General features: G+C 42.9%; 1 protein-coding gene across 1 annotated transcript in view; it reads right to left on the bottom strand.

Moving 5' to 3' along the window:
- Positions 1–26,845, bottom strand: part of LOC110538919 (phospholipid-transporting ATPase IA) — a 231,317-nt gene that overhangs the window by 201,029 nt on the left and 3,443 nt on the right. The window contains 1 exon segment of the mRNA XM_090191385.1: positions 11,058–11,178. Within this exon segment, the coding sequence (XP_090047511.1) occupies positions 11,058–11,178 (121 nt within the window).

Here is a 26,845-nt window from a genome sequence, read left to right as displayed (position 1 = left end):
AGAAAGAGTCTTGGTGGTTCAATATTTATTCCATTTAAGAATGATAGAGGCCACTGTGTTATTGGGATCTTCAATGCTGCAGACATTTTTTGGTATCCTTCCCCAGATCTGTGCCTCGACAATCCTGTCTCGGATCTCTACGGACAATTCCTTTGACAGTGGCTTTGACATGGCTTTTGACATGGCTTCGTTTTTGCGCTGACATGCACTGTCAACTGTAGGACCTTATTTAGACAGGTGTGTGCCTTTCCAAATTATGTCCAATCAATTGAATTTACAACAGGTGGACTCCAATCAAGATGTAGAAACATTAAGGATGAACAATGGAAACAGGATGCACCTGAGCTCAATTTCAAGTCTCATAGCAAATGGTCTGAATACTTAACAGTACCAGTCAAAAGTGCAGACACACCTACTCAACTCATTCAAGGGTTTTTCTTTATTTTTACTATTTTCTACATTGTGGAACAATAGTGAACATACCAAAACTATGAAATAACAGACGGAATCATGTAGTAACCAAAAAAAAGTGTTAAACAAATCTAAATGTATTTTATATTCATCAAAGTAGCCACCCTTTGCTAGCTTTGAACACTCGTGGCATTCTCTCAACCATCATCATGAGGAATCATTTTCCAACAGTTTTGAAGGAGTTCCCACATATGCTGGGCACTTGTTGGCTGCTTTTCCTTCACTCTGCAGTCCAACTCATCCCAAACCATCTTGTTTGGGTTGAGGTAGGGTGATTGTGGAGGTCAGGTCATTTGTTGCAGCACTCCATCACTCTCCTTCTTGGTCAAATAGCCCTTACACAACCTGGAGGTGTGTTGGGTCATTGTCCTGTTGAAAAACAAATGATAGTGGGACTAAGTGCAAACCAGATGGGATGGTGTATCGCTGCAGAATGCTGTGGTTAAGTGTGCCTTGAAATCTAAAAAAATCACTGACAGCGTCACCAGCAAAGCACCCTCACACCATCACACCTCCTCCATGCTTCACGGTGGGAACCACACATGCAGATATCATCCATTCACCTGCTCTGCGTCTCACAAAAGACACAGCGGTTGGAACCAAAAATCTCTAATTTGGACTCAACAGACCAAAGGACAGATTTCCACCGGTCGAATGTTCATTGCTTGTGTTTCTTGGCCCAAGCAAGTCTCTTCTTCTTATTGGTATCCTTTAGTAGTGGTTTCTTTGCAGCAATTCGACCATGGAGGCCTTTTGAGATGTATCCGTTACTTTAACTCTGTGAAGCATTTATTTGGGCTGCAATCTGAGGTGTAGTTAACTATAATGAACTTATCCTCTGCAGCAGAGGTAACTCTGGGACTTCCATTCCTGTGGCGGTCCTCGTGAGAGCCAGATTAATTTCCCACATTGACTGACCTTCATGTCTTAAAGTAATGATGGACTGTTGTTTCTATTTGTTTATTTGAGCTGTTCTTGCCATAATATGGACTTGGTCTTTGACTATATACCACCCCTACCTTGTCACAACACAACTGATTGGCTCAAACACATTAAGGAAAGAAATTCCACAAATTAACTTTTAACAAGGCATACCTGTTAATTGAAATGCATTCCAGGTGACTACCTTATGAAGCTGGTTGAGAGAATGCCAAGAGTGTGCAAAGTTGTTATCAAGGGTGGCTACTTTGAAGAATCTAAAATATATTCTCATTTGTTTAAGACTTTTTGGGTTACTACATGATTCCATATGTGTTATTTCATAGTCTACAAAGTAGAAAATAGTAAAAATAAAGAACAACCCTAGAATGAGTAAGTGTGTTGTAAATGTGCAAAATAATTTCTAAAAATCTCTTTTCACTTCATCATTATGAAGTATTGTGTGTAGATTGCTGAGGATTTGTATTTAATCCATTTTAGAATAAGGCTGTAACGTAACAAAATGTGGAAAAAGTCAAGGGGTCTGAATACTTCCCGAAGGCAGTGTAAACACACAATCCATAATAGGCCTCCATCCATCACCCTCAGCAGGATCTGTAGAAATGAGAAACATACGGTTTTCAGGGATACAGAATCTTCAACCTAGCTTCCTTTTCCCCTGAAAACCGAATGTGTGAAAACCTCAGGCGTTTATTTTACGCCAGCTACGTTAGGCAATCCATCCATAGACAAAGCACTCGATCAGAGTGTAATAAATCAACATCAATAAGCAGACATTCACACACACAGACATTGGGTAATACAAACAGAGATAGGGGAGCATTGTACACTGGCAAGTGTAGACAGACTGGCAGACAGTCAATTCATCGTCTCCCCATATCATCCCTATAGTGGAGCGCCAAGTCAGACAACAGCATACATCAGCACACATGGCTGTAGACGGCTATAAAATAGGCACAATATCGTACCAGCCTTGCAGAGTGCTGTGCTGGCGAGCCTCATCAGCCTTTTTCGAGCCTCCCTTGATTTTCACCAAATAAAATGTTATTGGTCACATTATCCGAATATAACAGGTGTAGAATTTACAGTGAAATGCTTACTTACTGATTTGATTTACTAACAAGCCCATTCCCAACAGCGCAGATTTAAAAAGACAAATATTTCATAAATAAAAAAGGAAATAGTAACGCAATTAAAACAATACTGAAGCTAAATACAAGGAGTACCAGTACCGAGTCAATGTGCAGGGCTAGGCGGTAGATCAGGTAATACAGTATGTACATGTGGGTAGGGGTAAAAGAGACTAGGCAATCAGGATATATAATAAACAGAGTAGCAGCAGTTCGTGTGAAAGTGTGTCTGTGTGAGCGTGTGGGTAGAGTCTAGTGAGCGTGCATAGAGCCAGTGCAAGGGAGGAAGGGCAAAACAATTAAGATAAACAAATGAATAATAAACGAGGTCAATGTAAATTGTCCGGGCAGCCATTTGATTAACTGTTCAGTCTTATGGCTTGGGGGTAGAAGCTGCTCAGGTGAGTCTATGACTTGGATGGCTGGATGGCTGGATGGCTGGGCCTTCCTTTGACACCGCATGGTGTAGAGGTCCAGGTTGGCAGGGTGTTCGGCCCCAGTGATGTACTGGGCCGTATGCACTAACCTCTGTAGGGCCTTACAGGCGGATGATGAGCAGTTCCCACGCCAAGCAGTGATGCAGTCAGTCAAGATCGCCTCAATGGTGCAGCTACAGAACTTTTTGAGAATCTGAGGACCCATGCCAAATCTTTTCAGCCTCCTGAGGGAGACGAGGCATGCTCTCTTCACGTCTGTGTTGGTGTGTTTGGACCATGATAGGTCCTTAGTGATGTGGACACCGAGGAACTTGAAACTCTCGACCCACTCAACTGCAGCCCCGTCAATGTGAATGGGGGTCTGTAGTCCACGATAAGCTCCTTTGTCTTGCCCACCTAGGCTGTCTCATCGTCGTCGGTAATCAGGCCTACCACCGTCACGTCGTCGGCAAACTTAATGATGGTGCTGGATTCATGCATGCAGTCGTGGGTGAACAGGAAGTATAGTATGGGACTGAACACGCGCCCCTAAGGGGCCCCCGTGTTGAATGTCAGCGTGGCGGATGTGTTGTTGCCTACCCTTACCTCCTAGGCGCGGCCTGTCAGGAAGTCCAGGATCCAGCTGCAGACAAAGGTGTTAATTCCCAGGGTCCTTAGCTTAGTGATGAGCTTGGATGGCCCTATTGTGTTCAATGCTGAGCTGTAGTCAATGAACAGCATTCCCACGTAGGTGTTCCTCTTGTCCAGGTGGGAAAGGGCAGTGTGGAGTGCAATAGAGATTGTGTCATCAGTGTATCTGTTGGGGCAGTGTGCAAATTGGAGTGGGTGCAGGGTTTCTGGGATGAGGGTGTTGACGTGAGCCATGACCAGCGTTTCAAAGCATTTCATGGCTACAGATGTGAGTGCTACGGGGCGGTAGTCATTTAGAGACTTTAGACCTTGGCGTTCATAGGCACAGGGACTATGGTGGTTTGCTTGAAACACGTAGGTATTATAGACTGGGTCAGAGAAAGGTTGAAATGTCAGTGACAACACTTGCTAGCTGGTCAGTGCATGCTCTAAGTAAGCGTCCTGGTAATCCGTCTGGCCCTGCGGGCTTGTTTATGTAAACCTGTTTAAAGGTCTTACATCGGCTACGGATAGGTTTGGTCATACAGTCATCATCAAGAACAGCTATTGCTCTCACGCATGGTTCAGTGTTGCTTGCCTTGAAGGGAGCATAGAAAGCATTTAGCTCGTCTGTTAGGCTCGAGTCACTGAGCAGCTCTCGGCTGAGTTTCCCTTTGTAATCCGTGATACAGTAGTTTGCAAACACTGCCACCTTCAACGAGCGTAAGTGCTGGTGTAGTTGGATTCGATCTTAGTCCTGTATTGACGCTTTGGTTGTTTAATGGTTTGTCGGAGGGCATAGCGGGATTTCTCATAAGCGTCCTGCTCCTTGAAAGCAACAGCTATAACTGCTAGCTCAGAGCAGATCCATGGCCTCCATAATCCATGGCATCTGGTTGGGATATGTACGTATTGTCAACACGGGGACAACATCGTCGATGCACTTATCAATGAAGCAGGTGACTGACGTGGTAAACTCCTTAATGCCATCGGATGAATCAAGGAACATATTCCAGTCTGGCCTGTAGCTTAGCATCCGTTTGAGCGGACCACTTTCGTAGTGAGCACGTCATTGGTAATTCCCGTTTGAGTTTTTGCTTGTAAGCGGAATCAGGAGGATAGAGTTATGGTTTGATTTGCCAAATGGAGGGCAGGGGTGAGCTTTGTATGTGGCGAAAAGGTGATCTATTGACATGGTAGAAATGAGGTGAAATTGATCAGTTTCCTGCATTAAAATCACTCGCCACTAGGAGCGCCGCCTCCGGATGAGCATTTTCTTGTTTGCTTATGGCCCAATGAAATGTAATGTCATGTAGTATTTTAAACACTATGTAACTTATGTTGCTGGACCCCGGAAGAGTAGCTGCTGCCTATTATGGATACCCATAATAAACACAATACAAATAATCTACAGCTCGTTGAGTGTGCTTTGTGGTGGTAAATAGACAGCTAGGAAAAATACAGATGAAAAATCTCTTGGTAAATAGTATTTGACAATACAACAGAGGGCAGAGGCGAATAATCAATGTCTTTCGCCTCAGACTCATTGAAGTAGAAACGATGGCGGAAACATTACGTACAAAAAAATGTGAAGATCACCGGGGGGAAAAGGAGCCTATAAAACGGCCGCCGTTTCTCTCCGGCGCCATTCTCATCCAAGTATCTGTAAGAAAAACGAAATGGTTTGAAAAAGGTGGTCTCACTACTAGTATCCACCAGTGTATGGATCTAGGCCCTCTCCTTTTCTCTCCAAGTACACCAAGTTACTCAGCTCCGTAATATATTCACTAGGGATGTGCATCTTTCCCTTTCAAGACGATTCGATACGCATCTAGAATTACATGGGCTCCGATACATTATAATTTGAAACGATTTTGTGCGATTCGATTTGATGCGATGCACTGACATTTGTTGCATAAACATTACATTTTCAATTAAAATCGGCTTCTGATGGAGCTCATGAGTTGGGCCACTCTGAGCTGACTTCTCAGAGAGAGAGAGAGAGAGAGAGAGCGAGAGAGAGCGCGAGTGCGAGAGAGCGAGAGAGCGAGACACTAGGCATCTACCGCCCCACTACCACATTAGGGGGGCAATGTAGCCTGTTTTCTGTCTGAAATCACAAGGACCCACTAATTAATTTGTAATTTTTGCTGATTTAAGTATTTGAGCCAGTAATCTATTAATATTTATTGTTTACAAATTAGCTATGACATAGCCAATGACTATATAGCGCAACTTTGGATTTCACTCCGATCTCAAAATCAAATGGTTTTGACCGTTTTTACTTTAAGGAGAGATCTTCTCTCACTTCAGCCATGCAGCGCGCCTCACAAAAGTGATTGCTCATTATGAAATTCTCAACTTTACCCTGTATACAGTGGGGCAAAAAGTATTTAGTCAGCCACCAATTGTGCAAGTTCTCCCACTTAAAAATATGAGAGAGGCCTGTATTTTTCATCATAGGTACGCTTCAACTATGACAGACAAAATTATTTTTAAAAAATCCAGAAAATCACATTGTAGGATTTTTAATGAATTTATTTGCAAATTATGATGGAAAATAAGTATTTGGTCAATAACAAAAGTTTCTCAATACTTTGTTATATACCCTCTGTTGGACATAACAGAGGTCAAACGTTTTCTGTAAGTCTTCACAAGGTTCTCACACACTGTTGCTGGTATTTTGGCCCATTCCTCCATGCAGATCTCCTCTAGAGCAGTGATGTTTTGGGGCTGTTGCTGGGCAACACGGACTTTCAACTCCCTCCAAAGATTTTCTATGGGGTTGAGATCTGGAGACTGGCTAGGCCACTCCAGGACCTTGAAATGCTTTTTACGAAGCCACTCCTTCGTTGCCCGGGCGGTGTGTTTGGGATCATTGTCATGCTGAAAGACCCAGCCACGTTTCATCTTCAATGCCCTTGCTGATGGAAGGAGGTTTTTACTCAAAATCTCATGATACATGTCCCCATTCATTCTTTCCTTTACACGGATCAGTCGTCCTGGTCCCTTTGCAGAAAAACAGCTCCAAAGCATGATGTTTCCACCCCCATGCTTCACAGTAGGTATGGTGTTCTTTGGATGCAACTCAGAATTCTTTGTCCTCCAAACATGACGAGTTGAGTTTTTACCAAAAAGTTATATTTTGGTTTCATCTGACATTCTCCCAATCTTCTTCTGGATCATCCAAATGCTCTCTAGCAAACTTCAGACGGCCTGGACATGTACTGGCTTAAGCAGGGAGACACGTCTGGCACTGCAGGATTTGAGTCCCTGGCGGCGTAGTGTGTTACTGATGGTAGGCTTTGTTACTTTGGTCCCAGTTCTCTGCAGGTCATTCACTAGGTCCCCCCGTGTGGTTCTGGGATTTTTGCTCACCGTTCTTGTGATCATTTTGACCCCACGGGGTGAGATCTTGCGTGGAGCCCCAGATCGAGGGAGATTATCAGTGGTCTTGCATGTCTTCCATTTCCTAATAATTGCTCCCACAGTTGATTTCTTCAAACCAAGCTGCTTACCTATTGCAGATTCAGTCTTCCCAGCCTGGTGCAGGTCTACAATTTTGTTTATGGTGTCCTTTGACAGCTCTTTGGTCTTGGCCATAGTGGAGTTTGGAGTGTGACTGTTTGAGGTTGTGGACAGGTGTCTTTTATACTGATAACAAGTTCAAACAGGTGCCATTAATACAGGTAACGAGTGGAGGACAGAGGAGCCTCTTAAAGAAGAAGTTACAAGTCTGTGAGAGCCAGAAATCTTGCTTGTTTGTAGGTGACCAAATACTTCTTTTCCACCATTATTTGCAAATAAATTCATTAAAAATCCTACAATGTGATTTTCTGGATTTTTTTTCTCATTTTGTCTGTCATAGTTGAAGTGTACCTATGATGAAAATTACAGGCCTCATCTTTTTAAGTTGGAGAACTTGCACAATTGGTGGCTGACTAAATACTTTTTGCCCCACTGTATCTAAAAATGACCATATATCCTGATTGTTTAAAGCAAAACTTCGAAAACTATTGCTGAACAATCAAAATACATTGACTGTCAACGCAGTTACATGCAGTTCGACACTGAAAAAGAACGTATCAATTGTCACAAAACATGAGGTATTTTCGTATGGTAGAAAGACGTGCACACAAAAAAGTGAACCAGCGATTGGTAATATTTGAATCGGTTTTCTGACAATTATGTATATCAACTATGTATTGGCCATTGAGAGCCTTCGAAGTCACCGGTCAGCAATATTGGCACTTTCCAGTAGGAGCAGTCCTCCATAGGAATGAATGGAATTCTACAGTATTTCAATTAAATGTTTCAAGGACAAAATGTATTTAAGTATTTTTTTGTTGAAGTGGGGACAGTAATCTTAAAATAAAGTATACTTTGGGATTTTGGCAATGAGACTCTGTATTTACTTTACAAGAGTCAAATTAACCCCCCAAAAAATGTATTACAAAAAAAATACATGGGGCAAAAACAAATAGACATTAATAAATGCATTTCTTTAGATTACAAAATATTTTTGACAGTTGTGGGGGGAGTGTCAAGATGGAGGCACAGTGGATTCAACACAGCGCCCCCTATCAGTCATCTGTATATATAAATCATTGGTTTGAACCCCCTAGCACCATCCCCCCGGGGGCCACATTTGGTCTGGAAGGCCGCACTATTGTGCCGCACCATGAGTATTTACACCTGGGCACAAATGCCCTTTATTTCCCCAGAGTACAATTTTTATGTCTCTGCGTGCAGTTTGAAAGAAGTCGCTAACTAGCGCTAGCATGTTAGCAGATACCCATAGACTTCCAGTCATTGCACTGAGGCTAGTTAGGGAAAATACCTATAACATCCGTCATACTTGACACATAAAAAATGGTATCCACAAGTTCGTCTGACTCTAGGAAAGTAGATAAAGGTCATCATTGGCAAAATCCCGAAGTATCTCTTTAAAAGGCAAAGAGGTCAGATTTTTGTAGGTCGATACACAAAAAATGCTTGCCTTTAAGAAAACAGCACAGATACTCACGCCAGCGCATACCCCTGAGAGTACCACTTCAATCACCATAATTGACCCATATGAATTATCTTCAGATTTAACTGAGAATTATCAGGTATTCATAAGTCTGTTATTTTTGTCAAATCATCACTTCAATTTTAATAGACAATAACCTTTTCAAATGAAGATTTGCACCTTATCCGATTGTCTAGCGGCCTATTTGTGTCCTATCAGGGTGTAAAAGCTGGATACTTCTATAGGGGGAGTCTGGTTCATACTGCATGTCTGACCTTCCTCCATCCCCAATATAGATCACCCCGAGCCCATATTTAAACTCTGGCACATTGACATACGACCATTCCCCTGTTTTGTCAAGTGGCGGCAACACTTAAAATGTTTTCCTTTTTTCCTCCCAGCACGGTGTGTCTCACTCAGGGCAAAGCGGGCAGGTGGGAAGGAGAGAGAGACCGAGAGAGGGAGAGGGGAGAGAGGGAGATGTCAAGTACTGCAGTGCGACTGACTCGATGGCGCCTCGTGCACCCAATTGAATAAACGTTTATCATCCAAGCAAATATCTGACGATATAAAATGCAGCCGTCCTTGAATCGCAGCACTGGAGCATTGTGTGAGGAAACGCATGTACAGTGCCTTGCGAAAGTATTCGGCCCCCTTGAACTTTGCGACCTTTTGCCACATTTCAGGCTTCAAACATAAAGATATAAAACTGTATTTTTTTGTGAAGAATCACAACAAGTGGGACACAATCATGAAGTGGAACGACATTTATTGGATATTTCAAACTTTAACAAATCAAAAACTGAAAAATTGGGCGTGCAAAATTATTCAGCCCCTTCACTTTCAGTGCAGCAAACTCTCTCCAGAAGTTCAGTGAGGATCTCTGAATGATCCAATGTTGACCTAAATGACTAATGATGATAAATACAATCCACCTGTGTGTAATCAAGTCTCCGTATAAATACACCTGCACTGTGATAGTCTCAGAGGTCCGTTAAAAGCGCAGAGAGCATCATGAAGAACAAGGAACACACCAGGCAGGTCCGAGATACTGTTGTGAAGAAGTTTAAAGCCGGATTTGGATACAAAAAGATTTCCCAAGCTTTAAACATCCCAAGGAGCACTGTGCAAGCGATAATATTGAAATGGAAGGAGTATCAGACCACTGCAAATCTACCAAGACCTGGCCGTCCCTCTAAACTTTCAGCTCATCCAGAGTGGAGAAGGAGAAGACTGATCAGAGATGCAGCCAAGAGGCCTATGATCACTCTGGATGAACTGCAGAGATCTACAGCTGAGGTGGGAGACTGTCCATAGGACAACAATCAGTCGTATATTGCACAAATCTGGCCTTTATGGAAGAGTGGCAAGAAGAAAGCCATTTCTTAAAGATATCCATAAAAAGTGTTGTTTAAAGTTTGCCACAAGCCACCTGGGAGACACACCAAACATGTGGAAGAAGGTGCTCTGGTCAGATGAAACCAAAATTGAACTTTTTGGCAACAATGCAAGACGTTATGTTTGGCGTAAAAGCAACACAGCCCATCACCCTGAACACACCATCCCCACTGTCAAACATGGTGGTGGCAGCATCATGGTTTGGGCCTGCTTTTCTTCAGCAGGGACAGGGAAGATGGTTAAAATTGATGGGAAGATGGATGGAGCCAAATACAGGACCATTCTGGAAGAAAACCTGATGGAGTCTGCAAAAGACCTGAGACTGGGACGGAGATTTGTCTTCCAACAAGACAATGATCCAAAACATAAAGCAAAATCTACAATGGAATGGTTCAAAAATAAACATATCCAGGTGTTAGAATGGCCAAGTCAAAGTCCAGACCTGAATCCAATCGAGAATCTGTGGAAAGAACTGAAAACTGCTGTTCACAAATGCTCTCCATTCAACCTCACTGAGCTCGAGCTGTTTTGCAAGGAGGAATGGGAAAAAAATTCAGTCTCTCGATGTGCAAAACTGATAGAGACATACCCCAAGCGACTTACAGCTGTAATCGCAGCAAAAGGTGGCGCTACAAAGTATTAACTTAAGGGGGATGAATAATTTTGCACGCTCAATTTTTCAGTTTTTGATTTGTTAAAAAAGTTTGAAATATCCAATAAATGTCGTTCCACTTCATGATTGTGTCCCACTTGTTGTTGATTCTTCACAAAACAATACAGTTTTATATCTTTATGTTTGAAGCCTGAAATGTGGCAAAAGGTCGCAAAGTTCAAGGGGGCCGAATACTTTCGCAAGGCACTGTAACATCCTGTGTCAAGGTATATTTTGCATGAGATGAGTAACACCTGTAAGTCACTCTAGTAGGTCTCTAGGGCTATAAACTAAACACTTTCTATTTTTATCCTTTCATACGGGAAACTGTATGTTCACAGTTATTGTCTTTCAGCATTCTGCAGGCAAACAATGGAATGACAGGCCAACCCGATGAACAGAGGTTTTACCTGACGTGATTGCTGCAGAACTTGGTCAATTGTGGCTGATTGAGGAATATCAGTCGTGCGTCTTCTTGGTCAACTAAGGACGTCTTCTCTGAGATTGCCGTGTCCTCGGTCTTTTCGTACCCTGAAGAGAGAAGGGAAAAATAAAACACATTCAAAAGATGGAGTTTCAAAATACTAATTTCCGACATGTACAAACTGTAGTCTTTTCAGCACCAGATTTTCCCAGATAGTTTCAACCGTTTAATAGTCACCCTCTAGTCACATATTGAGTATTTGCAGTGTGCGACATAGTAAAAGGAACAAAAGTCTGTACTTTGAATAGATTTTTTTATAATGGCTCTTCTCTGTGCTGAATCCAACCAAAGCTGCACAGGGACCATCAAGATGAAAAGGTTTGAGGTTCTCAAAGAAAAGCACTCAGAAGACTTTTGGATAAGATCACAGAAAAAAAAAGTATGACAAGGTTGGTCCAGGCATCAGAATGCAGAGTCAAGGACAACTCTCTCACTGTTTTAGAGGCTCATCCATCCTGCATGAGCTCAGGTGGCACTGTGTGTGTGTGTGTGTCACAGAAGAGTCAATTTATGGCTAGAGAAAGTGCCTCTTACACAAAGGCCCTTCAAGGTGCCATCTTAAGGAGGATCAGACACAGCAGGTACATCTTTAACTGGCTCCTCCTAAGCTAAGTACAGACAAAAGAGCAGAGAATGACACTAAGCAAAAATACACACACAAACACGGACGTGTGCAGGTAAGTGCAGTGTCAGCTACTGACTTCCATTCTTTGAACACACCTAATTAAAAATAATAAAGACAACTACAATATGTTTATTTAGTAGGATGCAGCGGTGTGTATTCATGGGTGCCAAGGGAAGCCCCAAAAACTGACTACCGTAATTACCTGGACTATTAAGCGCACCTGAATATAAACCGCACCCACTGAATTATTAAAAAATATGTATTTTGTACATAAATAAGCCGCCCGTCTATAAGCCGCAGGTGCCTACCGGTACATTGAAACAAATGAACTTGGTCATTATCTTCCTCCTCCTGTGCACTGAAACCACTGAAGTCATCTCCTTCGGTGTCGGAATTGAATAGCCTCAGAATTGCTTCATCCGATGTTGGATCGTTTTCATTGTCGCTCTCGTCACTTTCATCCGGAGGCAAATACCTCGCTGAGCTCATGCTGCAACCTTCAACACGCAGCAGTCCAGCCTTTCGAAACCCGTTGATGATAGTGGATTTTTTGACAATGCTCCACGCTGTCAGGACCCACTGGCAGACTTGACCATAAGTTGCTCTTCGCATGCGGCCCGTTTTAGTGAAGGATTTCTCCCCACTTGTCATCCAAGCCTCCCACTGAACAAGGAGCGCCACCTTAAATGCACGATTTACACTGATGTCGAGTCGCTGCAAATACTTTGGGCCATCTGCTTTTCTTCCCTCTGAAAGCTTTTGTTGTCTTTTTGCACTGAGTTAGTTCCTCACGCTGCTGTTTCCAACGTCTTATCATCGACTCATTAAGGCCAAGCTCCCGTGCAGCAGCTCTATTTCCTTTTCCAACAGCCAGATCGATCGCCTTCAACTTGAAAGCTGCATCATATGCATTTCTCCGTGTCTTTGCCATGATGAGGGTGACATAATTACTACCGTAATCAGAATGATGGGAAGTTTGAGCGCGCTCGATTAATGTCACATTATGTGACGGTGCTCAGTTTTTTGCCGGCATGAATCTTGTGAAAGCGGGAAAAATCCATAAATTAGCCGCGTCATTGTATAAACCGCGAGGTTCAAAGCGTGGGAATAAAGTAGCGGCTTATAGTCCGGAAATTACGGTAATAAAAAATAAAAAAATACAGAAATGTATCTTTCGTCTCTGTGTTTCATAATTTTCCTTCAATTCGCAAGAGGATTGCCCAAAATAAATTACATTTTAACGTAAATCTTTTGTATGGTCCATTCATCCTCTGAATGGCACACATACACAATTAACGTCTCAATTGTCTCAAGGCTTACAAATCCTTATTTTACCGGTCTCCTCCCCTTCATCTACACCAGTAGTTCCTAAACTTTTTATAGTCCCGTACCCCCCGTACAAACATTCAACCTCCAGCTAGCACCAGGGTCAGCGCACTCAAATGTTGTGTATTGCCATCATTGTAAGCCTGCCACACACACATACGATACATTTATTGAACATAAGAATGAGTGTGAGTTTGTCACTTCCCACGAGCCGGGTTGTGACAAAGAGCTCTTATAGGACCAGAGCACACATAATAATATAATAGTAATCAATCAATTTGCTCTTTATTTAACCATGAATATGAAACCTTATTTGTTCATAGACAATTGTGAATAACTCACAGGTTAATGAAAAGGGTGTGCTTTAATTGACCCCCCAAAAAAGTTACGGACATATACCAGGAGCTGTGCAAGGCCCGCCAAGTGTGTTGACTCATCCAGCTATAACACATAGAATTCATTGGCCTGTATGCAAAGCATTAATTGTTTCATAAAATCTCCTGCCATGTCACTGATGCGTCGTGAAACAGTGTTGTTTGATGAAAGCGTTGTCTGTGTAGTTTTTTGGGCCTTTTCCTCCAGCATTGTCCGCGGCAGGAAGAATTAAGTCCTCCACAATAGTATGGGGCTTGCCTGTCCTAGCCACTCGGTAGCTCACCTTATAAGATGCTTCTAGTCCCTTGTTATTAGTGGTATCTGTTGCTTTTATACATGTCGTACTACTCAAAAATCTTAATTATCACTAAAAATACTCCTATGGCTTATTTTTCAAATTAGCATGTTTTGCTTCTAAAATGTCAGCGTAAGAGTGAAGGTATCATTGAGTTGTGAGAGAGTACTTTTGCACATATGACACACTGTGGCTGAGTAAAGGCACTACTCCCAATATAAGTGAACCCCAAATGAATGTAGTTCATCATATTTGCGCCTCTTCAATGGTCCAACATCCCTGTCTTTTGTTCGGTGCTTTCCCGGGTAAGGGGGCAGTAGCTCTTTGGCTGCATCAGATTCACAACTGTCTGCGTCCATGCTAACTGAGCTAACAACAAATGTAGAATTACTGAAGAGTTAGCATTGGATGTGCTCGTGGAAGCAGAACTTACTTTTTTTAACCTTTCATCCATTTTCGAGCAAACGGAATGAGCAGCAACTACATGACTGCATTAGTGGAATTCCCGCGAGAGAGTAACGATTAATGTGACTGGATGTTATTATTTGACTGGGCTACCTGTATTTGACATTGGTTTATTTTAAGGCAGTGAAACGATGGGATGGTGTTCTTCTTCCAAACATAACGATGGTCATTATGGCCAAACAATTATATTTTTGTTTCATCAGTGTCGTGGAAATTTCCTCTATTTACCAAATCATGAGCGCAAACCACAACACAAGTCAGAGTTAGTTATCAAAGTCCATCTTTAATTATATGTGCTCTATCACAACCCTGTGACTCTCAGATCAATTCAGTGTCTATCAATGAATTCTCTGAGAGCCCCTTACACATTGCAGCTGAGATCCTTTAATAGCAAAGAGTAAGTAAAAAAGCCAGACAAGGCACATGTAACCTCCACAAAGCATTATCCACATGGCATTATCCCTGTGAGTGCTCTGCAACAGGTCACTCCATCTTTGGTGGTTTGATTAGGCTCAGCTTTCCATGTGTGCATAGTCAGACAGCATAGACATAATAAATCGTTCAGCTTTGTCTCCTTACTCAAACCCAGAACCATAAACCAATCCTCCATATCAACAGGCATATATCAAAATTGTCATTTAGATACAACCAATTCTAAATACAACCAATCCTAGACAAGCTCACGGGGAACATAGAATGATTCCAGACACTGCCATCCTGACTGGCACACAGACACAGTGGAGCAAAAGATATGTTTACACATGATGACAACTTAGTCTTGACATAGAAAAGATAACTGCAAACCCTGCCACAATATTATACAAAAATAACATTCTGATGAGAAGTAACTTACAAACATATGATGAATATAAAAACATCTTACCTATGTTACCAACCAATTCTGATTATTCCCCAACATCAGACCAGAGGACATTTCTCCAAAAAGTACAATCTTTGTCCCCATGTGCCGTTGCAAACCATAGTCTGGCTTTTTTAATGGCGGTTTTGCAGCAGTGGCTTCTTCCTTGCTGAGTGGCCTTTCAGGTTATGTCGATATAGGACTCGTTTTACTGTGGATATAGAGACTTTTGTACCTGTTTCCTCCAACATCTTCACAAGGTCTTTTGCTGTTGTTCTGGGATTGATTTGCACTTTTCGCACCAAAGTGCGTTCATCTCTACGAGACAGAAGGCGTCTCCTTCCTTAGTGGTATGACGGCTGTGTGGTCTTATGGTGTTTATAATTGCGTACTATTGTTTGTACAGATTAACATGTTTGGAAATTGCTCCCAAGAATAAACCAGACTTGTGGAGGTCTGGCTGATTTCTTTTGATTTTCCCATAATGTCAAGCAAATAGGCACTGAGTTTGAAGGTAGGCCTTGAAAGACAACCACAGGTACACCTCCAATTGACTCAAATTATGTCAATTAGCCTATCAGAAGCTTCTAAAGCCATGACATCATTATCTGGAATTTTCCAAGCTGTTTAAAGGCACAGTCAACTTAGTGTATGTAAACTTCTGACCCACTGGAATTGTGACACAGTGAATTATAAGTGAAATAATCTGTCTGTAAACAATTGTTGGAAAAATGACTTGTGTCATGCACAAAGTAGATGTTCTAACCGACTTGCCAAAACTGTAGTTTGTTAACAAGAAATTTGTGGAGTGGTTGAAAAACGAGTTAATGACTCCAACCTAAGTCTATGTAAACTTCCGACTTCAACTGTATATCCCCATTAGAAAATATTAAATGGACGGTTTGAAAATGTGAATATTTGTATATATTTTACTTGTGAATCACATTTTTATTTGGCGTACCCCCGACAGCATTGTGCGTACCCCAGTTTGGGAATACCTGATATACACTGATTGATGTCACCTGTCAAATCCATCATAGCTTTCACCTGGATTCCCCTAGTCAGTCTTTCATAGAAAGAGCAGGTATTCCTAATGTTTTGTTCACTCAGTGTATATAGACATATCAAATATTACCCCACTAAAATCAGCATATGCCCACACCATTCTGTTGTTGGGGTACGCCCACACCATTCTGTTGTTGGGTTACGCACACACCATTCCAACACAGAAAAGCTGCTTTTGAACACACCTAATTACCATTTTTCACACCGCCTGATAGAGGTCCTGGAAGGCAGGGAGCTCAGCCCCAGTGATGTACTGGGCTAGCCGCATCACCCTCACGCCATGTGATTAAGGGCGGTGCTGTTGCAATAACTTTGAGGATTTGGACACAAACCTTTTCTGCCTCGAGGGGGAAGAGGCGCTGTCGTGCCATCTTCACCACTGTGCACGTGGACCATTTTAAGTCCTTAGTGATTTGGACACAGCGGAACTTGAAGCTCTTGACCCGCTCCACTGCAGCCCAGTCAATGGGGGCGTGCTCGACCCCTGTTTCCTATAGTCCACAACCAGTTACTTGGTCTTACTGACGTTGACGGAGAGGTTGTTATCCGGGCACCAAACTGCCAGGTCACTGACCTCCTCCCTGTTGGCTGTCTCATTGTCACTGGTGATTAGGCCTACCACCGTCGTGTCGTCAGCAAACTTGGTGTTGGAGTCGTCCGTGGCCAAGCAGTCGTGGGTGAACAGGCAGTACAGGAGGGGACAAAGCACACACCCCTGAGGAACTCCCGTGTTGAGGGTCAGCGTGGCAGAGATGTTGCCTATTCTCCCCATCTGGGGTCTGCACGTCAGGAAGTCCAGGATCCAGTTGCAGAGGCAGGTGATCAGTCCCAGGGTCCTAACCTTGGTGATTAGCTTGCAGAGAAAATGGTGTTGAGCGCTGAGCTGTAGTCAATGAACAGCATTCTCACATAGATATTTCTCTTAATAAGCAAAGTTGGGGCGGAGCCATCAAAACGGCGGCCATCCGGTACGGTGCCATCTTAACACCTGGAAGGAAAACTATTTCATAGAACTCTGGAAACACCGGACTGTTACTTTAATATAGTGACTCATACATTGCTTTTGTGAGTCAGTCTCAATTTGCAGAGGTAGTGAAGGAGTGTCATTTCCATTTCCTCAATTGTAGCACAGTCATGTATATTGAAATAATCTAGGTTAGTGACCATGTCACCAGTTCTCAACCCAACTCATTATTTGAAAGTATCACTATTTGAACCTATACACTCCATCCAATTTCCCCTCTGCTCACCTCAGTTAAATTACCCTCTCTGTAAAAGAGCCCTTACTGCTACGCACCAATGGCACTGCCAAATCACATTAGTCAGCTCAACAACACCGTACCATACCCGTCCAATTAACAAGCACACAACATGTGTTAGATTAGATTTCAAATGTTCATAAGAACATCTGTTAGTGTTGCGGGACCCAGATGAGATCAGGACAGCTCTAATGCAGTCCTAGGCTACGTCCTTGGGCTTTAGGGATTATCCAGTGAGAATGAGGGCTTCTCCATTCTACTCAGAGATAGGGATTTCCCTCCACGCTCCAGACTGCCAGCAGCCAGTGGAGTGGACAGACAGGTGGAGACAGCTCTCTCAGCTCCCCCGTGACACTGCACAACGTGGAGGGGAGAGGGGGAGAGGCAGGAATCACACTGGTATAGCTCCCCTACTACGCTCCAGTGGGTACAACACAATAACCTGGATGGCACCCCATGGACAAGACTCTTTTACTCTCGCAGTTGAGGGGGAGATGTGCAGTGGTGCTGTTGTGGACCTAAGGGGGTGCATTAACCTCAGCTGCACAGTAGATAAACCTACACAAAACACAGCACCATGGACAGAAACCACACTTAAACAATTGTGTGTGGCCTATCATTAGTATTAAACGAAGAGGAACTGCCAACTACCCATCTCTCTCTCCACCCACTTTCTCTCTCCCCTCACTTGACATTTTAGTCATTTAGCAGACACTGATATCCAGAGTGACTTACAGGTGCAAGCTACTTTTGTCTGTTATAGATTATGGGGAAATTATCTACACGCATGCTACGGCATCAGCACTTAAATCGCTGGATGCTAATTATCATTGCGCACTTATTATTACGGGTACTAGCTACAGAACTCACCCCTGTGTTTTATATAAAAATGTGGGTTGGACTTCACTGTCCGTGAGACGAGAACATCATGCTCTCGTGTTTGTCTATAAAGCACTTCTGAATAAACTACAGTGCCTTGCGAAAGTATTCGGCCCCCTTGAACTTTGCGACCTTTTGCCTCATTTCAGGCTTCAAACATAAAGATATAAAACTGTATTTTTTTGTGAAGAATCAACAACAAGTGGGACACAATCATGAAGTGGAACGACATTTATTGGATATTTCAAACTTTTTTAACAAATCAAAAACTGAAAAATTGGGCGTGCAAAATTATTCAGCCTCCTTAAGTTAATACTTTGTAGCGCCACCTTTTGCTGCGATTACAGCTGTAAGTCGCTTGGGGTATGTCTCTATCAGTTTTGCACATCGAGAGACTGACATTTTTTCCCATTCCTCCTTGCAAAACAGCTCGAGCTCAGTGAGGTTGGATGGAGAGCATTTGTGAACAGCAGTTTTCAGTTCTTTCCACAGATTCTCGATTGGATTCAGGTCTGGACTTTGACTTGGCCATTCTAACACCTGGATATGTTTATTTTTGAACCATTCCATTGTAGATTTTGCTTTATGTTTTGGATCATTGTCTTGTTGGAAGACAAATCTCCGTCCCAGTCTCAGGTCTTTTGCAGACTCCATCAGGTTTTCTTCCAGAATGGTCCTGTATTTGGCTCCATCCACCTTCCCATCAATTTTAACCATCTTCCCTGTCCCTGCTGAAGAAAAGCAGGCCCAAACCATGATGCTGCCACCACCATGTTTGACAGTGGGGATGGTGTGTTCAGCTGTGTTGCTTTTACGCCAAACATAACGTTTTGCATTGTTGCCAAAAAGTTCAATTTTGGTTTCATCTGACCAGAGCACCTTCTTTCACGTTTGGTGTGTCTCCCAGGTGGCTTGTGGCAAACTTTAAACAACACTTTTTATGGATATCTTTAAGAAATGGCTTTCTTCTTGCCACTATTCCATAAAGGCCAGATGTGTGCAATATACGACTGATTGTTGTCCTATGGACAGAGTCTCCCACCTCAGCTGTAGATCTCTGCAGTTCATCCAGAGTGATCATGGGCCTCTTGGCTGCATCTCTGATCAGTCTTCTCCTTGTATGAGCTGAAAGTTTAGAGGGACGGCCAGGTCTTGGTAGATTTGCAGTGGTCTGATACTCCTTCCATTTCAATATTATCGCTTGCACAGTGCTCCTTGGGATGTTTAAAGCTTGGGAAATATTTTTGTATCCAAATCCGGCTTTAAACTTCTTCACAACAGTATCTCGGACCTGCCTGGTGTGTTCCTTGTTCTTCATGATGCTCTCTGTGCGCTTTTAATTTTGCACGCCCAATTTTTCAGTTTTTGATTTGTTAAAAAAGTTTGAAATATCCAATAAATGTCGTTCCACTTCATGATTGTGTCCCACTTGTTGTTGATTCTTCACAAAAAAATACAGTTTTATATCTTTATGTTTGAAGCCTGAAATGAGGCAAAAGGTCGCAAAGTTCAAGGGGGCCGAATACTTTCGCAAGGCACTGTACCTTCTTATTTATCATCACTCATCAGCATTAGAATTATAATTCATAAAACCAGGTCTGAAGCATGGATTAAACTTGAGGCCCATGAGATTTCAAAAGAGTTGGGTATGGCTGCCTTTTCCTGTTACGCTCCTTGCCTATGGAATAGCCTGCAGACTAAACTTAAACTTGAGACTTGTCCCCCTGTTGCCCATTTAAAAAATGTATTGGAGCATTTTTATATTGCTTGTAACTGTTTCAGGTAATGCAAGTTCTTGTGCTGTTAGGGAAATAACCTGTGTGTAAATGTAACAATCTGCTGCTGTATTTGTGTTATCTGTGATTATTTTGTTTGTCTTGTGTAGTTTCTGAAACTGTATGTGTTGACATGTATAAGCAGGGCCCAAAGATAAAAGAGACCTTGGTCTCAGTCTGTGTTCATTGTTGAAATAAAGGTATAATAATACAACATGAATAACAACGTAAGCACCACATAAAATTTAGGAACACCAGAAAGATTAGATTATTTTCTGGCAAAACTGTGTTACTACAGTTGAGTAAAAGGAGGATAAACTGCACTGATTCCAGCTCGGAAGAATGAGCTACGACAAAGTTGTGGCAAAATGACTTAAGGACAACAAAGTCAAGGTAGTGGAGTGGCCATCACAAAACCCTGACCTCAATCCTATAGACAATTTGTGGGCAGAACTGAAAAACCATGTGCGAGCAAGGAGGCCTACAAACCTGTCTCAGTTACACCAGCTCTGTCAGGAGGAAAAAAATTCACCCAACTTATTGTGGGAGGCTTGTGGAAGGCTACCCAAAACGTTTGACACAAGTTAAACAATTTAAAGGCAATGCTACCAAATACTAATTGAGTGTATGTAAACTTCTGACCCACTGGGGATGTGATGAAAGAAATAAAAGCTGAAATAAACCACTCTACACTATTATTTTGACATTTCACATTCTTAAAATAAAGTGGTGATCCTAGCTGACCTAAGACAGGGAATTTTTTACAAAGATTTAATGTCAAGGAATTGTGAAAAACTGAGTTTAAATGTATTTGGCTGAGGTGTATGTAAACTCCCGACTTCAACTGTATGTTGAAAACGTTACTGGGATATGCAATGGATCATTAAGAATCATTCAATATTCCCTTTCTTTTGATGTTCAGTGAAATAATCCAATGAGAAGAGTCAACCCATTTAATTGAAGTTAAATTCGTAACTAAATCGTTTTGGGTTTTTTTCTATTGGAAGGATTTCAATTATTTGCAATTATGTCTACTTTTGACAAGGTAAAAAGGTTTGTGTTTGTCTCCATATGATATGGTAAATATATCCAATGCAAAAAACATCTACATTTCAATGATAGTAATATAATTTGCATATATTTAGGTTAATTTCCATATATTCCTGTTAATTCCCACGGAAGGTTTCCACCTCTGAATATTCCCCAAAATGCTACTGAATTTTGGTAGATGCCTCTCACACCAAGCATTGCCTCATTGCTATCTGCGATTCCTTGGAACTTTCCTCCGTATGGTTACGGTAAGGGTTCGGGTTAGGTAAGTGTTAAGGTTAGGGTTTAGCGCAGGGACGTCCAAAACATAGCTACGAAGTGCTACTTTGTAACCTGCAAAGTTTTTTTTTGTGGCTCTGAAAACATTTGAATGACAGAGGTTGAGGATTACCCTTTGCATAGAGCAAATATAACACCAGATTTCGCGGGCTTCACTAAAGGGCTGTAACGTTAACATTACCACAGTTGAACGTTCTTAGCACGGCACTTACTTCACATTCGGGCATAGCATCCATCCATTGTTTGTCACGACACCCGATCATGACACGTCACATAACAGTATGACCAGCGCACATTTTTGGCAAGCTTCTATCTACTCAGCACTCACCGTAGAAGCAGTAAGACTAAGTTAGTTCACTCTCCCCTCTTACTGGGGTAGTTGCGTTGGCACGGTGGTAGTGTCCAGTCTTAGTGTAGCGCATCAAGGCAAGATGGGTATATAGCCATGAAAAGAGCGCCCTCTTTAGGTCAAATAAAGAAATGCATGAAAAAGTAATTCTATGATGGAAGGCTTTTTTGCAAAGCTTTTTCTCAGCATTTTATTTCTGTAATTTTCAATGGATTAAACGCCGATACAAATACATTGGTAAAAGGATAATATCGGTCAACTGATAAATCGGTCGGGCTCTAGTTATAAACTCTGAACACGTGACAGCAAAATGGATGCAGAGGATGTGAAAAATGAACTTGATATGGGAGAATGCTCAGGAGGGAAAGGGGAAGTAAGATGTGTGGAAGAAATTTGACTTGGTTGTGGAAACTACTGGAGATCAAGAAAAAGAGGGAAGATAAGGATCAAGCGCTACGTGCATATTGGTGTTTATAGAAGGCTGCTATAATAAGCCTACTAATTATAATGACATTACTTATTATAATGATGATCAAAATAATAACAACAAGGAGATGGAGGAAAAAGGAGGGTATCAGAGCGAGCGTTGCATGCGCATTAATGTGTGACAGGTGCTGTTAGATTACAATATTCAATTTTTTTTGACCATTTGGAACAGTGTACACACTAAATAAATGATAAGTAATACCAGAGTGTGTGTTCTAAATGGGGGGGAAAAGTGTAAAGCCTATATTACAGCGTAGCAAAACAGCCGCATTTGTGAAATTGCTTTATCCGACATGTTGTGGATGCGTAAGGCTTGGAGCTCACGGAATCAGTAGGCCATTAAACAAACACTCAGGCAACAGAACCAGGATGTGTCTCATTTCTGTAGACATATATGGATGATTTATAAAGTCAGGCACATTTAACAGTCGGGTTATTGATTATAACCCTAATTAAGTTTTGGTTTACTCTTCTCACTTTTCTTAGACAATTAATGCAAGGCAAAATAGCAACATGGTCTAGGAAAAGGCGCCAATTCAACAGCGCACTGATGTATCCAACGCGGGAGAAATTGCATTTGGGACCCGTTTCAGAAAGCTGGACGTATGACTAACATTACGACTTCACAGGAGGCATTTGAACATAAAAATATATTATTTTTTAATCTAAATCCAATTTGTTTTCAGAAATGCCTTTTTGAACATTTAGGTGCCGTAATAAAGAACTAGTGTGTGATCTGTAAATATAAAATCACAATGCTGTTTAGAAATGATTGGTTGAGATAATGAGAGGGCTGGCACATTCACTAGAAAGAGAGTCCATTCTGTCACTCAAGGCCTCTCTGTCAAATGGCACATCCATTGGATTTACTCATATTTTCATCATGGACTACATGAAAATTGTAGCTACAGCTTTCAATACCAGTGTTGCCTTGAATACACTTGCTGCTATCCAACACAGCAGTCTGGACTGGTTGAAGCCGAGTGGGGAGGATTATTTTGAAAGTGTTTTAGTCTGCCGTGAATCATCATAATTCATACACAGGTAAGAGACATAACATGCAAAGATAGCTATGTTGTCGTCTCGTCTGTAACAAAAAGTTTTCATTGCAAGCTATTGTTAGCCATTTGTACAATGTGAGGTTCTAATCCTGAATGCTGATTGGTTAAAACCACATTCCAGACGGTGTCTATCCCACAAGTTACCACTGGCTAAATCTATGACGTTAAAATGCCTATTTACTCTGTTCCATTTGACTGTGCAATCCACGGTCTCATCAGCCCAGCCAGGCAATTTTAAAACTTTATCTCCACTATAAAAAGCATCTAGACAGCTCATTTCTTTTAGACTAACATTGTTTTCAACAGCGTAGATTTGTATAAACCTTGCCGTCTGTCTCTCCAACATTTGCAACATTGTTTCAATATTCAAATTCGATTTGCAGCTGTCCCATAGTATTGAACGTGTTGTTAGCTCCTCTGAAAAACAGTGTCCTGACAAGAGAGCACATTTTCTATGCCAGGCGAAATCGTGCCTCATTAGCTCATTGTTATGGATGTATCCAAATAAATTTCACTAGAAAAACAGCTTAAACAAATGCAAATGCAGCTACTGTTGTTATTCTGGCTGCACTGTTTGACGTCACTAAGTTAGCTGTAGTTGGCTTACTAGCAAGCAAGGGATAATGTTGCCAGCCAGTATGGCAATGGAACATTTAGAACGAATGACTGGATTGTACCCATAGATACAGAACAAAAAGACTGAACGACTGACTAGCTGAACATCTGGATCGATGGGCGGCTACGGGAACGTAGAAAGGAGAGGTCTGATTCCACCTCGCCTCCGAGGCATCCCGGACATCTCCGACGTCTCCCAATTCGCCTCTTCCCGAGCCGATGCAACTAGGCAAAGCTAGGTTGTTTCCAGCCGAACGTTTACGCAGGTTTAACACGAAGAGTTGCCTGTATGCGGGACTACTGGTCATTTCGTGTCCTGATGTCCAATAAAAGACCAGGCTCACCGGTAGGGGCGAGTACTCTGGTGGGCCATACTGAGAACTTTCCCTCTCCCCTTACTCGCACCCCATCCTGCTGTGGAGAAACCAGTCAAAATATCGCCGGGTACTCATTGAATCTGGGGCCGATGAAAGTTTCATGGATGCCACACTGGAGTCCGAGCTGCGCATCCCCACTCAGCCCCTCTCCATTCCCATGGACGTTAGAGCGCTGGACGGGCGCTCTATAAGCAGGGTCACACACTACACCACTCCCATCAACCTACAAGTGTCAGGAAATCACAGCGAGGCTATCCAATTCCTGCTAATTAAGTCTCCTCACTTTCCTGTGATATTGGGCTCTCTTGGCTCCTGTGACACAATCGCCTCATTGACTGGACTGCTGGTGCCATCATGGGCTGGAGTCCGTTCTGCCACGCCCATTGCCTGAAGTCTTCCTATGGGTTCGGAAGTTGCCACGGACCTCTCCGCCATTCTGCAGAGTACCAGGACTTCCGAGAGGTTTTCAGTAAGGCCCGGGCCACTTCGCTTCCTCCGTCCCCGACCCTATGACTGTGGGATTGACCTTCTTCCTGGGCACCACACCACCCCGGGGACGACTGTATTCACTGTCAGATTTTGGAGACCTATATCGAGGACTCCCTGGCTGCACGGTGTATCCATTATTCTGCCTCCCCCGCAGGGTTCTTCTTTGTGGCAAAAAAGGACAAAACTCTGCGCCCGTGCAGAGGTGACGAGTGGAAGACTGCCTTTAACAAGGCCAGTGGTCACTACGAATATCTGGTCATGCCATTTGGTCTAACCAACACTTCAGCTGTGTTCCAGGCCCTGGTTAATGACATTCTCTGCGACATGTTGAACAGGGTCCTCTTCCTTGACGATATCCTCGTTTTCTCCCGCTCAGCCAAAGAACACATGCTCCATGTCTGACAGGTCCTACAGCACCGCCTGGAGAACCAGCCTTTTCTGAAACTCCACCATCCCCTTCCTCGGGTACATCATCGCCGTTGGGAATGTGCACATGAATGTGCGCATGGAGTTTGCCCACTCCTCCAGGCTGACCTGCTACCCGGGCTCCCGTCAGACCCTGGCCTTGGCCCTGGCCTTGGTTTTGGTGGCCTACCATGGTCCCTGACATCTCCGCCTGCACAATCTGTGCGCAGAATAAAACTCCTCTGCAAGCTCCAGCTGGATTCCTTCAACTACTTCTTGTCCCTCACCGTTCCTGGTTACCCATATCACTGGACTTCGTCCCTGGTCTTCCCCCATCTGATGGCAACACAGTCATCCTTACAGTAGTGGACCAGTTTTCCAAGGCAGAATTTCATTCCTTCATTCCTTTCTCCAAGCTACCCTCTGCCAAAGATGGCCCAGCACGTCTTCCGGAGCCATGGACTCCGACCGGGACCCTCAGTTCTCATCCCGGTTCGGGAACCCTCATTGGTTCGTCGGCCAGCCTGTCCTCTGGGTTCCACCTCCAGTCAAACCGCCAGTCGGAGCGAGCCAATCAGGACCTGGAGACGGCTGTTCGCGGCCTTGTCTCCTCCAACCCAACCATCTGGAGCCAGCAACTCGTGTGGGTTGAGAATGACCCTCTATTACTCTGCCACTGGTCTCTCGCCTTTTGAGTGTTCCCTGGGATATCAGCCCCCATCTCTTCCCAGAGCAAGAGGTTGAAATACCCTCTGCCCAGATGTTCAGCCGCTGCTGTCGCCGGACCTGGAAGAGAGCTCGGCCGGCTCTTCAAGACCACCTCCAGGTATCGATGACAGACAGACCACCACTGGACCCGTGCATCGTCTCAGGCAGAGGGTATGGCTGTCCACTTGGGATCTGCCCCTCCGGGTGGTGTCCCGCTAACTTCCCCCCCGTTTTATCGGCCCTTTCCCCATCTCTAAGATTCTTAGCCCCTCTGCTGTTCGTCTTCTGTTGCCCTGTACCCTCTGTATTAGAGGTCGACCGATTATGATTTTTCAACGCCGATACCGATATCGATTATTGGAGGACCAAAAAAGCCGATACCGATTATTCGGCCGATTTAAAAAAAAAATAATTATTTGTAATAATGACAATTACAACAATACTGAATAAACACTTATTTTAACTTAATATAATACATATCAATAAAATCTATTTAGCCTCAAGTAAATAATGAAACATGTTCAATTTGGTTTAAATAATGCAAAAAAAAGTGTTGGAGGAGAAAGTAAAAGTGCAATATGTGCTATGTAAGAAAGCTAACGTTTCAGTTCCTTGGTCAGAACATGAGAACATATGAAAGCTGGTGGTTCCTTTTAAGTCTTCAATATTCCCAGGTAAGAAGTTTTAGGTTGTAGTTATTATAGGACCATTTCCCTCTATACCATTTGTATTGCATGTTCTTATAGGCACTTTAGTATTTCCAGTGTAACAGTATAGCTTCTGTCCCTCTCCTCGCTACTCCCTGGGCTCGAACCAGCAACACAACGACAACAACCACCATCGAAGCAGTGTTACCCATGCAGAGCAAGGGAAACAACCACTCCAAGGCTCAGAGCGAGTAAAGTTTGAAACACTATTAGCGCGAGCTAACTAGCTAGCCATTTCACTTCGGTTACACCAACCTCATCTTGG

The sequence above is a fragment of the Oncorhynchus mykiss genome, chromosome 12, assembly GCF_057628025.1.
Source record: "Oncorhynchus mykiss isolate SJ-2025 chromosome 12, ASM5762802v1, whole genome shotgun sequence".
In the NCBI taxonomy this organism is placed as follows: Eukaryota; Metazoa; Chordata; class Actinopteri; order Salmoniformes; family Salmonidae; genus Oncorhynchus; species Oncorhynchus mykiss.
Note: the sequence above shows the minus strand (reverse complement) of the source record. Positions and strands in the feature narration are given on the sequence as shown.